The sequence below is a fragment of the Pseudopipra pipra genome, chromosome 1 (genome assembly GCF_036250125.1).
Source record: "Pseudopipra pipra isolate bDixPip1 chromosome 1, bDixPip1.hap1, whole genome shotgun sequence".
In the NCBI taxonomy this organism is placed as follows: domain Eukaryota; kingdom Metazoa; phylum Chordata; class Aves; order Passeriformes; family Pipridae; genus Pseudopipra; species Pseudopipra pipra.
Window position 1 is genome coordinate 13,539,491 of NC_087549.1, and position 13,441 is coordinate 13,552,931.

At 40.9% G+C, this 13,441-nt stretch overlaps 1 protein-coding gene across 9 annotated transcripts in view; it reads left to right on the forward strand.

The window, feature by feature from the left end:
• ENPP2 (ectonucleotide pyrophosphatase/phosphodiesterase 2) overlaps positions 1-13,441 on the forward strand; it is a 72,805-nt gene that overhangs the window by 15,895 nt on the left and 43,469 nt on the right. For 4 of the 9 annotated variants that reach the window (XM_064646104.1, XM_064646033.1, XM_064646042.1 and 1 more), the window contains exons 2-6: positions 902-1,004; positions 6,693-6,848; positions 8,925-9,050; positions 11,106-11,166; positions 12,365-12,462. In XM_064646104.1, the coding sequence (XP_064502174.1) occupies positions 902-1,004; positions 6,693-6,848; positions 8,925-9,050; positions 11,106-11,166; positions 12,365-12,462 (544 nt within the window). Of the gene's footprint in view, positions 1-157; positions 602-716; positions 805-901; positions 1,005-6,692; positions 6,849-8,924; positions 9,051-11,105; positions 11,167-12,364; positions 12,463-13,441 lie in introns of those variants that run through there. The other 5 variants (XM_064646052.1, XM_064646062.1, XM_064646079.1 and 2 more) reach the window with 4 other exon arrangements.

Below are 13,441 nucleotides of genomic sequence, written 5' to 3' on the forward strand. Positions count from 1 at the left end.
AGTTAGAAATTTGAGGAGCACCCGTGGAGAAGGAAGGGGTCCCCCAGCTCCCAAACCCGCCCAACCGTGAGGGGTCAGCGGGGACTGAGCCCACCGCGCTGTCACACCTGACACCGGGGCACTTTTGAGGGTGGCATCAGGATATTTTCACTTCGCAGCCCCCAGTGAGTTTCCCCCTCTTCTTCTTCGAGCCAGATGGAAACGCATTTGGTTTTTCTTTTAACCATGTTACTTTTGTGAGGAGAATAAAACGAGCAGGAGGAGCTATTGGCCGCCGCGGCACAAGCAAGCCCAGCTCTGCCAGAGCAAACCACATAAAAGCGCGCGGGTGTGTGTTTGGGGGGAGGGCGCAGCCAGGGGATGATGCCTGGAGCTTCTTGCACTCGGAGCTGCGATTTGTGAGTGAAACATGATGAAATCACCCCCTGGACAAATCACACGAGCCTGTCAACCTCACCAGGTGGGATTACTCGTAGCTAATAGCCCGAACTCCCCGAGCAAACAGAGCTCTGCGCTCAGTATAAAAAAAGGCGACGGTGCGGCGTAGGCTTTTCAAGAATTCCCTGGTATGGCTAAGCAGGGCTGCGTCCACTCGCACCAGGTAGGGGAGGAGAGGAGCGTGTTTGCTTTTAGAGGAGGAGTAGCAGCCCGTCTGTCCTGAATAAGTTCCTACAAAAAGGAGCGTTTCAGCTTCAGAAAGAGATGTTTTATTCATAAACCCCTTCTGGTCTGTGTTACTCTCCAACGGTGACGCTGTCAGCTGCTGCTCCAGTGATGGGAACTGCAGTGCTGGGGAGCTCGAATGTACAGAGGACCATCTCTACCCTTTATGCCTAATGCTGTTAGCACAAAAGTCCTGCTTCTTGCACAGTTCTCTTACTTTGCTGTTTTGCTTTTGCAGGTTATATCCTTGTTTGCTTTTGCCTTTGGAGTAAATGTCTGCATGGGATTTACAACAAATCGATTTAGGAGATCCGAAGAATGGGATGAGGGGCCGGTCTCAGGTACAGTAACGGACTTAAATTGTGCATCGGCATACCCTTATGTTATAGGCTGTGGTTAGAAACCATTCCTACTCCGTAACAGTAGTTTGCTTGTTCCTTTTCCCTCTAGGATATAGAGAAGAATAAATAACTCGCAGAGCCCGAGTCAGTTGACCTTTGGGACTCACCTATAGGTCTCCTATTTACTTAAACTTTTGCTCTGTGTGCATGTGACTATGGAAAATTTAGCTTATTTTAGGACTGAGCACTCTCAGTCTCAGAGAGATCGGTCTCATCAGCTCCTCTGAAGCGTTTGGCATGTTTTGTGCTCTGCACAGTTTCCTTCTAGTGCTAAGAGAAACTCCCTGATGGGTTTAAGGGTACTGGGTTTATTTTGGTAGCTATTGAAGCGGTTTCTAGAAACTCGATGAATGCTTTCAAGAGGCGCTGGTGAGAAAAGCTTTTGGGATTTCTGTGGCTCCTGAGGTCATGCTGGTTTGTGAACAGTAGACGGCAGACATCTGACGGCGGAGAGGGCCGGGAGAGGAGAGCAGGTGTTCGTGCAGATGTGCTGTCACTGAGTCCTCTGTTTTTCTTGTGCATTTTACTTTTTTCTTTAGAAGACAGTAAGAACATGTCACAAAAGGAACTGTTGTTTGTGTTCTGGGGCAATACAGGATTTTGTGAGCTCAGACATACTCCAAATGGAAAAATGTATAAACCAAAAAACTACTCCTCTTTTTTTCCTAAAAAAAAAAAAAAAAGGGCAAAAAACCCCAGGCTTGACTTGTGCCTCTGTTCCTTTGGCAGGAGAAACAAAACCTGCGGTCATTGACTTAGAGATGGTTAACGTAATTGAAGTGGAAGGGTTTCATTTGCAGTGCCCGTCTGTAATGATAGCTTGTGAATTTTAATTATAAAATGGTTTACCATGGCCAGAGTTCGTTGCGTTCCTGGTAATGTATCTGTGTCCTTCTGTCCCCCGTCTTTGACAGGAATTGATGTCTAATCACAGCAACAATCAGGGCTGCTGATCACTGAGCAGAGGCGTTTTAGGTAATCAAAAAGATAGTGTCTGTTGCCTTTGATCTTTATATCAGTTTAAAAAATGTTTGAAAAACAGGTTTTGTTTTGTTTTGCTTTTAATCTTCTAGTATGCAGAGTAGTTGTGTAGTGTGTGTAATAGTAATGCGAAGGATTTGCGTTTCAAGCGTTCAACATCTGACTACCAGCTGCTTTGATTCGCTAGTGATTGTCTCGGGCAGAGGTGCTCAGAGCTGGCTTTTACTGAAGTTCCAAAGGTCTGATACTGGGGACCCATTGCAGCCGATCGGGTGCCAGCTCGGCTGAGCCAACCAGCACCGTTCAACACCGTCAGGGCCGGGATCGGTAGCTGTGTGTTGTTTCCAGTAGCAGGAGGATTAGATCAGCATTACAGAAAAGTAGGAAGAAATACAGGATCTCTTGCAAAAGGGCAGGAGATGGGGTATTTTTGGAAGTGTATTGAGAATTTGCTTACAGATAGGATTGGACCTGCACCTGGCATTGAAGTAGTCAAGTCCAGGTTGCAACAATGAGAGACAAAAGTAATGGAAGGTTTTGTCCATTCTGTGTTTATGAAGCTTGGTTACTTTCATTGCAGGAAAAAAAAAGTGATAGTAAATAATAAAGTGTTGTAGTTATATCTGTCTAAAGGAGACAGTAAAAATTACTTCCAGTTATACTTCATTAGAAGTCCAGTGCAATGACATATCCAGAACAAAAGATTGGTATAATTATTTTTCAATTTCACTCTTCCTTGGCTTATTTATTTCCAAGTTTCTTGGTGTTAAGAGTTAATTATTTTAGATTGATAAAAGCAGTCTTTACCAAACATTACTGTGGAAGACAATTTGTTATTTCTCCAGAGGTATGCCATGATTATAAACAAATTTTAGTTTTCATCTAGCGTAGAACTCCGCTATGAGCCAAAACCAACTTGTTTTTTTTACTAGTTGCTTATAAATGCATGTCAAAGTATCACATAATACCTACCCCACCTTGTTTTCTTTTTACAGTGTGCAGATGTATGTCTTTATACATTTGAGATGTTTAATATTTGTACCCAACAAATTATTTAATTGAAATAATTTTTTTACACAAAATTTCTAGAAGACATAAGAGAACCAAGACTCACAACTTTGCTTTTGTAAGTTATTTGCTTTTTGCGCTTTGTAAGCGCTTTTGGGGAAAATGGCCTTAGTAATCTCTTGAAGCATGTTTCTTGGTCATGATAGGATAACTTACGCTTTGGAAGGAGATACACTGAAGTTTTTCTATCCCTTCTCAATGGATTTTTAACATGTCATTAGAAATGGAGTCTTACCTTTCTCATACTGGAGTTAGGATATATTTTTTTTCTTTCTCTGACTTTTTATTGAAATTTTACTTATTGCAAAAATGAAATGCAAGTTCATAAAATGAATATTATGTGGCAATATTGAAGCTCCAAATGTTTTACATAATCATTTGGTTGTTCCGTATAGGTTCTATATGGGATCCATAGGATCCAAAATGGCAGATTGTTACCAGGTAGTCTCCTTCCTGTAATGACTGTGTAGGCATGTCTCTATTGTCTTATGTCTTAAATACTACTGAAAATAAATGGATATGATTTTTTTAAAAGATATTGTAATCAGAGTCAAAGGAAGTAATCTGATATGGTACCTTCTAAGATGACACCTTTACAATGAAAATGTAGTAACCCCCATGAACTAAATCACAAAGGCACTATTGCCCTATGTAACTGTGGTCTCTAACCTATGATGTAAAAGACAAATAGATGATTGTTTTGAGCTTAGTTGGCCAAAAAAGAATGTATGGAAAAGGATGCAAAAGGCTTTATGTTTTAAATAAGGAGGGGAGAATCTTCATGCTGAGATCCCTCTGCCTGCTGCACAGTCTGACTGCAGGAGCTGTGAAGGGATGCAGGAATTTTGAAAAGGACTTTTAAACTGTGTAAGTTTGTTCTGTAGAAGGGTTTCTCCTAGTTTGAAACTGCTCACCACGGATGGAGCTCCTGATATATTTTCAGACTATTTTGCATGCACCAGTACCCCTGCCATGGCATTGTGCACGACCTGAAAAGCATGGTCTGGCTGCAAAGGCAAGGTCAAGCATGATAAACAAAGGAGTGATCTTATATTGAGAGAAATTTAGCAAGTCCTCTTTTGTGCTGTGATATAGAAAGTGTCCTGCATTGACCAGGAGGTGCAACTTGAATTTGCTAAGTGATTTGGGATAATTTGTCACATTAGTAATGAGATGGTTGTCAAGAGATATGAGAAAATAACAGACAAGGTAGTGGCCTAAGTCTTTCTTGCATGAAATGGAAACCCTACTTGCAGTTATAGAAGATAGAGCTAGAAGGGACCTTGAACAGCTATGCAGACCTTCTTCATATCCCAAGACATGGTCAGTTATTACTGAAGTGATCCTGACAGATCTTGGCCTAACCTGTTCTTCAAAATCTCCAAGCTCAGAGATTGCACAGCCTCTGTGGGCAATTTGTTCCAGTGGTTTCCTGATAGATGAGCTGCTCTTTACAACAGGTAGACATTCCTTGAGCTGCAGTTAATTGTCTATTATGTAATCTGCAGTCAGATTTACACCTTCTCTTTCCTAAACACATGTTGATGTGGATTTTTTTACCTTCCGATAAGATCTCCTTCTCTGTCCTTTGAAAGGAAGAGGGTAATGCCAGTGTAAGGATTATATGCTAGTATGTAATACCTTCAAGTTCACAACACCTTTGATTTGAAGCTTATATTATCTGGCTTCCAAAAGAAAAAGTAGTGGAAGAGGTTAAATAACATGAAAATATTTTTTGGTAACAGATTTTCAGAAGCATTTGATAGGAAGCATCTGTCATTAAAAATAAGGAAGAAGGCTTCATAGCTCTGAAAGTTTGAGTTATTAGCATGCTTTGAAGCAATTCTCATGTGATTAATTTCTAACATAGCTTTATGACCTACTTACTTGAGCAAAGAAAACACTGGTCTTTGTGTTGCCAGCACAGATACACAACATTTAGGTCCTTGGAATTTCAGATGGCCAAAATATTGATGTCTCATTAAGAACATGCTTGCAGGGTAGAGCAAAACTTAACTACGTGTATAATGTTACTCTCACTGAGCATTGCTGACCTGGCTGAGAAAAACAAACCATGAAAGCAGAGAGACACAGTTGTCTGCTACTGTCTTTTCCAGCAGTCATATGAGTATGCCTTGCCATAATCCATGAGTGCAAACATGGTAGGTTTGGGGTTCTCACCTACAATCTTGCTGTAGGGTTGATTTGCTGACGGGTTTATTCCCTGAAGTGGTTCATGCTGGTGTCCAACCAGTGCCAGTGCCACTCCAAGGGAAGTGGGGGAGCAGTAGTGCTGGGGATGGGTGCTGATGAGACATCAGCTACTACAATGGCACCTCTGAACTCCTCTTTTATCGTTTTTCCATCCATTCTCATCGTATTTGGTTAATGCCATCTTATCTGGGAAGAGATTTCGCTTCAGTTTATGTGGTGACTGAACTTTCAGCTATTTAAAAGTGTAAGGGGAAAAATATATAAGAAAATATCAGAGCAGCTGTTTCCCAAAAATGCCATTGTGTCAGTCCTCTTAAAATCATACTGTTAATCATGGTGAGGTTTACCAGACCCAAAACCAAACCATGACCTAAAAGAAAACAAAACCAAGATGATTTCAAATACTTAATTTTAATAGGTCTCTCAAGGAACAAAAGGTATTGTGAAATTTTCCTTGGGACACCTTTTTATTTAAAGGATAACATAACTTAGTTATTTTATTTCATAAAATGCAATTAACCCCAGAGAACAACACACAATTTTTCTGTTTTGTATAAGCTGCTATGTAAGATTCTCTTATAGGAAAAACTTTGAAAATACTTAAAGAGTACAAAACAGTAAGTTTTGAGAAAACAGCAGATACGTGCATATAAGCTTTGACTTTAAGGACCCTTACTAATAGAATATTGAAGTCTAATACATTATTCATGGATTTCAGATTGGCAGTCCTCCATTTACTTATACATGTAATAATATATTAATTTCTTAAATATTTCTACATTTCTGGATTTTTTATAATTTGGTGCTCTGCAGAATCTCGTCAAAAAAACTTGCTTTATTTTTCCATTAATTTATAGAGCATCTTAAAGTTTTCTTTCACGCTTCACATTGATTTGACGCCTTCCAGTATAGCAAACCAAGTCCTGCTGTTGCATGTAGATTAATTGGAGTCCTTTCCTATGCAAACTGACCAGCCAGCCATGAAAATGTCACTTGGTTTCTGAAAACAAAGGCCTGCTTCTGTGGAATAACTACAGCTCCTGGAATGGGGCCTTGGAGACTTCAATATGTTTCTGCTAATGATCTCTTGATTGTTACAGAGGTAAAGCCAGGGCTGTTTCTTTGCAGGATGTTATCACAGCATGCTGCTTCCTTTATTTTTTTTTCTCCCCCAAAAGAACAACTCTTTTGGAATTTGTTCTTTTTTTCTCTTCATTTCTTCAAGCAGTCTTTTTCCTCTCCCTGCTTCCTTCCCTTTCCCAGAGCAAGAATCTGAGGTTTTGCTCCTTTGAGTGGCTTGGGGCTGAGCTGCCTGTCCCGTTGCTGCTGGCCTGACAGATGTTGCCCTGTTTCTTGTTCACACAGTCCTGTCAGATTCCCCCTGGATCAGTACTTCTGGCTCCTGCAAAAACAGGTGCTTTGAACTTCAAGAGGCAGAGCCTCCTGGCTGCCGCTGTGACAACCTGTGCAAGAGCTACAACAGCTGCTGCTTCGACTTTGATGAGCTGTGCTTGAAGACAGGTATGATGGGTCTCTTGTCCTGCACTGCCAGGTGCTGCTGACACCTGGTTCCTGCCAGTGGTCAGGACCTACCTGATAAACCCTCGCTCCCTGCCATAACCTGCATCTCCTCCTCACCTCGCCTTGCTGGGCAGGCTCAGCTCAGCCCAGAATGCAGCCCATGTTTCCTTGCAAGGAGCAGTAGGAATGAGCATCTATTGTTCCTTTCGGGAAGGGGCAGAAAAAGCAGGGTACTGTACATATTACATGAAAAGTAGGTCTTCTGGTACTAATTAAAAGCAATAATCAGTGTTCAGGCACCAGTTTGACCTCTAGGCTACAATTAAAAGCTGTGGTAAAAACTGGAGGTTGGTCATTTTGTGTCAGCCATCCTTTTTTCCCCCAAGTGATAACTTAATATTGGTGCAGTTCAGGCTCATTTGTGGCATGAAGGTGCCTTGGAAGCTGGGAGCACTGAAGGAGTGTGGGTCTTCTTGGAGCAAGCCTCAGATGACAGCCTGGGCTTGCTACCTGTGCCCCAGACTCTGATTTCCCGTTTTCAGTTTCAGGATGCTTATAACGCACTGGTAGAAACATTTGACTTCAATTTATTGGACCTCGGGGGATGGAAATACAGCAATAGGTTCACTTTCTTCTTTTTTTTTGCCTTTTTTTTCCCCCCCGTTGAGTCAAAGTCAAGGAAAACGTCGAAGACGGCCACAAGTTATATTTTACTTCTGAGCATAGTGCATCTAAATTATTAGTTATACCCTTCTTTTTGAGTTTTTGCACAGTGGCCAGAGTTGGCACAGGTGCCTTTTACTTTTGCCATTAAACTTTTTCTTGCTTTATCGAAGTATTACACTAAGCAGCCAGAAGAGAAGTCTGATGATTAAATATATCATTGCCCATGGTTGTGCCATGTTTAAAAGTCCTGATTTCCTCAACTCTGTTTATGGATATATAATTTTCATAGCTCAGTACCAAAAAATGGTGAGCTAATCTGGTATGAAAACCAACTTTTGTTCCAGGCCAAAAAACTTCTGATTTTAGACTGATGCTGTTTCACCCCGGGTGTAAATGACTGCAGAATGGGAGGCTCTTTTTGAAGACTTTCAGCTTTCAGCAAGATGTCTGCTACCAAAGGGTGGATTTTCACTTTTTCAAGTCTCCTGTCTGCAGCAGACACATGTTCACATATGTGTATGCGTACCTGCATAGCACTTGGAACTGTTATGCTAATTCTCATATACCCCCATAGGCATTTATTCAGGCAATTATCACATGTATAATCTGAAAATATTACCTACTTACAGAAAAAGAAGCCCCAAATGAAGGAGAAAATAAGATAAAAGACCTTTCTCTGATATGATGTGGTTTTTTTACTGGGTGGATGTTGTCTAAACTGATTTTTAAAGTTTCTTTGTTGGGCCTGGATGTGCAAAATCATCCTTAAAACCAAGGCCCTGTTCCAAAATGTAGCACTTGAGAGAGCACTCGATTTAGACAGGCCCTTAGATCTTAACTTCATTTGCAAGATGAGAAGAGCTGGAGTGTTTTACTGGAAGAACAGCTCTTGTTTTCTCGAAACTCTTCAATTGGTGCTGAATCTTGCTCTGTGAGTGAGGAACTGATGGGAGTAAGGCATCAATTTGCATCGACATAATCTCTTTCCTACTTTCTCTTACTTTCTGTGAATTGAGCTGGGGACTGCAGTAGTTGTTAGGAAAAGAAACGATCATCCTAGAAATACCATGATTCTTAGTTTGTGCTTCAGGCCCCACCATTTATCTGTCAAGATTCCTTTTTGTCTTTTCTTTACACGCTACTTCTGGCATCCAGACTGTACAAAGCCTGAAACACAACACCGGAGGGTAGCAGAAATACACGTGTATTGGGTGGAGGAGCTCTCCTGCACTTGCAAATCACGAGTCCTTTTTGGTTTTGGTTGACATACTTCAGAGGTCTTGAAATCGCTAAAATGGGGCCATAAGCTTTACACCCAATTTTAACGACTAGAGCGTTGTCATTGTGGCTTGAGTTGCTACTTTGTTTTGCTTACAATCTCTCTTCTTTCTTACAATGCGAATATTGTAGCTCGGGGCTGGGAGTGTACCAAAGATCGCTGTGGAGAAACCAGGAATGATGACAATGCTTGTCACTGCTCTGAAGACTGCTTAAGTAGAGGAGATTGTTGTACTAATTACCAAGTCGTTTGCAAAGGTACGTCTTTAGTCTTTCTTCCTTTTATCTTTCCAAACCCAACAGAAGGCAGCCCTGTGGGTAAAGGGTTTTCTTCTAAAGGAAGAACACTCCTTTTTCTGAATTTCTTTTTTTTTTGGGGGGGTGGGGAGAGTGGGGTGGCGGATAATGGGGAATTGAATTTGTAATTTTCTGGATACTAGCAGAGAAAAATATGTATAATTTGTTGATCGTAGAAGGACATTATCTCTGCCTGTAGAATTAAAATTATTGAAAGAGAATAGGCGTAGGAGGATGAAGAAGAGTTTAAAGCAAAACTCTTTAGTGTTCAGATGCATTTGTCTGCATCACAGGGAGAGCAGGGATATCTGATGGTCTCAGAAGGAATGGAGCATTCCTAGATATGTTATCTCTGTCCTGAAGACATTTCTCCACCCCCACCACAAAAGCTCCTGCTCAAACTATTTGGCCTAACACCTGTAGGCTTTGTTTCTTGTGGGAGAGGAGTTACACAAATACAAGGGCTGTTACTCACAGGTGGGTGACATGGGCTTCAGATGATCATGACACACCATGGCTGCAGAACACCCCACACTGCTTGGCAGGTGGATGGGCTGTGAAAGCTTAACTTTCATCCACTGCCCTGCTCTTTTAGAGCATCTACTGCCTGTGTAGTGTGTCTGCCATTCAGACCAGATCTTCTGATCCTTGGTAATGAGCTTTACAGGTTCTGCTTTTGTATCTCAGCTAGTTCTTAGGTTTTTTTTCATTCATTAACTTTACTGGGGCAAGGGTTACAGTTTGAAATTGTTTCTTCCACACCATTTTGGACAACTGTGTATGTTCACAGAATGATAATGTTCCAGATCCATAGACTGAAAATGGGCTTTTTTGTTTACTTGAATTTCGCTGTTGGGAATCCAAGTGAAATATATATTTTCCAACAAATCCCTGTAGATTGTTCTTCCCCTTCTCAAAGAAACCCGAGGCTGAGACCACTTAAATATTATTTATCTTTTCAGTTCCTGCCTTTTTTGTGAGCTCCCTCTCACAAGGGTCAAGACAGAGGAATTTACGTCTCCAGCTTTAATGTACATAATCTTTGTTTAATTGGCTAATAACAAATTATCTGAACGACCCTGGAACTCTGACAGGAGTAATCCTTATGTGAGAACAGTGTTTCCTCTTTATTCATGCCTTTGCCTTTCTGAGGATAGTGTGTTGGTTGTTGTTTTTTTTTTTCTTGGAAATTGTCCCTCCACCTCCTGTCATGGTCAGTTGGAATTGCTTGCAGCACACATTTCCTGTAGTTTTTTTCTATGATTTTTTTGTTTTGTTCTTTTCATTGAACTGCAGTTCCTTTAATAGTGCCAGGTTTAGGAAGCAGGCTTGTTAGTTAATAATTTGTTTTTCAATTGACCTGTGAAAGTGCAAGTCATGAGCCACTCTATAGTCAGCATTCAGCAGTGAAAACCTTAAGAAAATAGTTGATTACATGAAGATTTTAACTAATCTAGCTCTGAAGGAGTATTAATGCTTTTTTTAGCCTGAGTCCCACCTGATCCATGAGCTGATCAGCTCTCTAAACAAGGTGGAAACTATTTAGAGTTGTTTTTCTTCCCTAGAATGAATTTTGTTTTGTGCCTTTATCCAGCTGAATCAGCTTATGGAGACATCAGAGCTGGGGGAAGGAGGGTGAGAATTCACAGCCAGAAGCAGCACTACCTGTTTTTGACACATCAAAAGTAAAAAAAAAAAAATTAAAATAGATGACCACTGTGACTAAAGTGTTCCCACTGTCTCTTGCGGTCAGAACTGCTTTTAACTCCAGTTTTAAGAGCTACCTGTAAGAGTGCTAGTTTGAATATTTTTATTGAATAGAATATAACCAGATCACTTGTTCAGCCTTGTGAAAAGACATGCTCATTATTCATGGAAAGTATGACAAGACAGTCTGTTAACTGGAGCTAGACTTGATTTTTTTTTTTAATATATATTTTCTGTGAAACCTATAGCTTTGTCCACAGATTTTTTAGTTTTTCATTTTTTGAAACTCCAATGTGACTTTTCTGGCAGGAGAAACCCACTGGGTGGATGATGACTGTGAAGAGATAAAGGCTCCTGAGTGTCCAGCAGGGTAAGTGTTTTGCATCCAACTACAAAGCCAAACACAGCACAGCCAGTAGTCCCCAGCTCTGCCCACCACACTTCTGCAGTGGCCCTGTGATGCAGGCTGAATGGCTGTGGGTTGGATGCTTTCCTGAGCTTCACCATTTGTACAGTTAAGCTCATAATATCGTAAAACATTTGCCTTTAAGCTGCTGGGTGAGTAGTGTTGCATAAAATATGGGTTTGAACTCTTGGTCTTTGATCACCTGCTGCTGAGCTTTCCTGCTTCACTTACATGGGGAAGGTAACCAGACTCATTTGAAGTCAGTAGGAAGGCTTATGTCATTCTGCTTGCAGTAAAATTCATGTTAAGCCACATGTGAACACAGTTCAGACCATTTTTTTTAAAAATTGAATTTATTACTCCTGGTGTTATGCTCCTAAATGAAAGGATTTCTAAATTGCAATGGGATATAGACTTGACTTAGTGAGGAATTTGAGCACATGAGAAAGTAAGCACTTTTGAAACCAGTTGTCTCTATTATCCCTAAAGGTAAGCATCTGCTCAGATGCTGTGTTGGGTTGCAGCTCAGCCTGTGCTGTTAGGAGGATAGTTTGGAGGAGCTTCTCTTGGTGACAGTGGCAGCTGCTTACCCCTGCAGCAGTAAACACTAAAAGCCCAGGTGTGTCCGTCCATGACAAATCTTTGCCTGCTTGCAATCAACTCTCAACAGCAAATGAAATAATAATAAAATAACATGAGATACTATCATCTTTAGTATGTGAGGGTGAGCTATGCCTCACAGAGCTCACTCAAAATGCTACATGGAGTTCTGTTTGCAAAGAGAGAAGACCAGCTGTCGTGTGACGTGGTTTTTAACTACAGATAGTGTACTAGGGTGGGTACTCATGAATATTATTTTTTTTCCTTTTACATCTCCTTCTATAAGCACTTGCCTTTATGGGCTATATGTTTTTAACTGTTCAGGGAAGATGTTTTTTAGGTTGGATATCAGTCCTTTCACTGACTGTGAGTGAGCACTGGGTATTACTAAGTGTGAGGATTATCAGCTTCTGCCGGTCTGTTAAGTACACAAAGGATTATAGACATGTAATATATACAGTAACTGTACTTCAGATTCTCTGGAGTCCCAGTGAGTAAGTGAATATAAAAAAAAAAAATATTTTGAAATGCTGGTTTATACTCCTGCTGTTTTTGCTTCTAGCTTTGTTCGTCCTCCTTTGATCATCTTCTCTGTTGATGGTTTCCGTGCATCATATATGAAGAAAGGGAACAAGGTCATGCCCAATATTGAAAAACTGAGTGAGTACATCTATTTTTTTACAATGAATGACAGACAGTCTCTTGCAGCCCAGTTGTTTTCTTTGTTCATTGAGCAACGGAATGTCAGCATGGAGCTGAAATGGCAGAAGTCCCCTTTGGTTTAGATGGTATCAACTGGCGACTGGAAAGCAACCTGGTTAATGTACACAGAAGAGTGGGAAGAGCTGCTGGTTTGGTAAATGTTGCTCAGAATTGGTGACCTTCATGTGGTTTTGTCAGCAAAGAAGTGCATCTTCAGTACATGATATGTATCATACACTCTTACAAGCCAGTTGGGAGGTGCCCACAAAATTTTCCCCTTGATTCAGAAATGTCAGAGGTTTGGATAAGTGACTGCAGGAGCTGTGGTGGATGCCTGTTAACTGGCTGGGGACATGCCCTGCACTCACCTCTGGGGGAATGGACATCCACCTGGGTTTGTGGAATACTGGATGCACTGCGTATTTAAACCTCTCTCTTATAGCATGGTGTTTGTGTGTGTGCCCATATCCTTGAAAGGTGTTGGGTTTTCTTCCCCCTTGTATTTGTGTAGTCATCTATAGTTGGACTCAGTGATCTTAAAAGTCTTTTCCAGTCTAAATGATTCTAAGGGGGACTGAGGTCAAAGCGCATTGTGAAACTGCAGCATTAGTGTATTTATTACTTAAAATAAACCTGGGTTTTCTAACATTGTTTTACTTAACAAAATATTTCCAGTGACTCTGGATAGAGACTAGCTCAGAAAAGAAAACAGTCTATGGGAATGCAGCTGGTTCAATAGTCATCTGGCTGCATTATTTCAGTTGTTTACTGTGGAGTACAAAGAGTGTATGAGTAGATTTACCACTGCCCCTACTGCTGACCACTGCTAAGCAGCAGAATGTTCATTTAAATTGGTTAAAATTTAACTAGTTTCTGCATCATTTTGAATCACAGAAATTGCTTCCTCTGTTTTTGTTTTCTGTGTCTGAGAACTTCG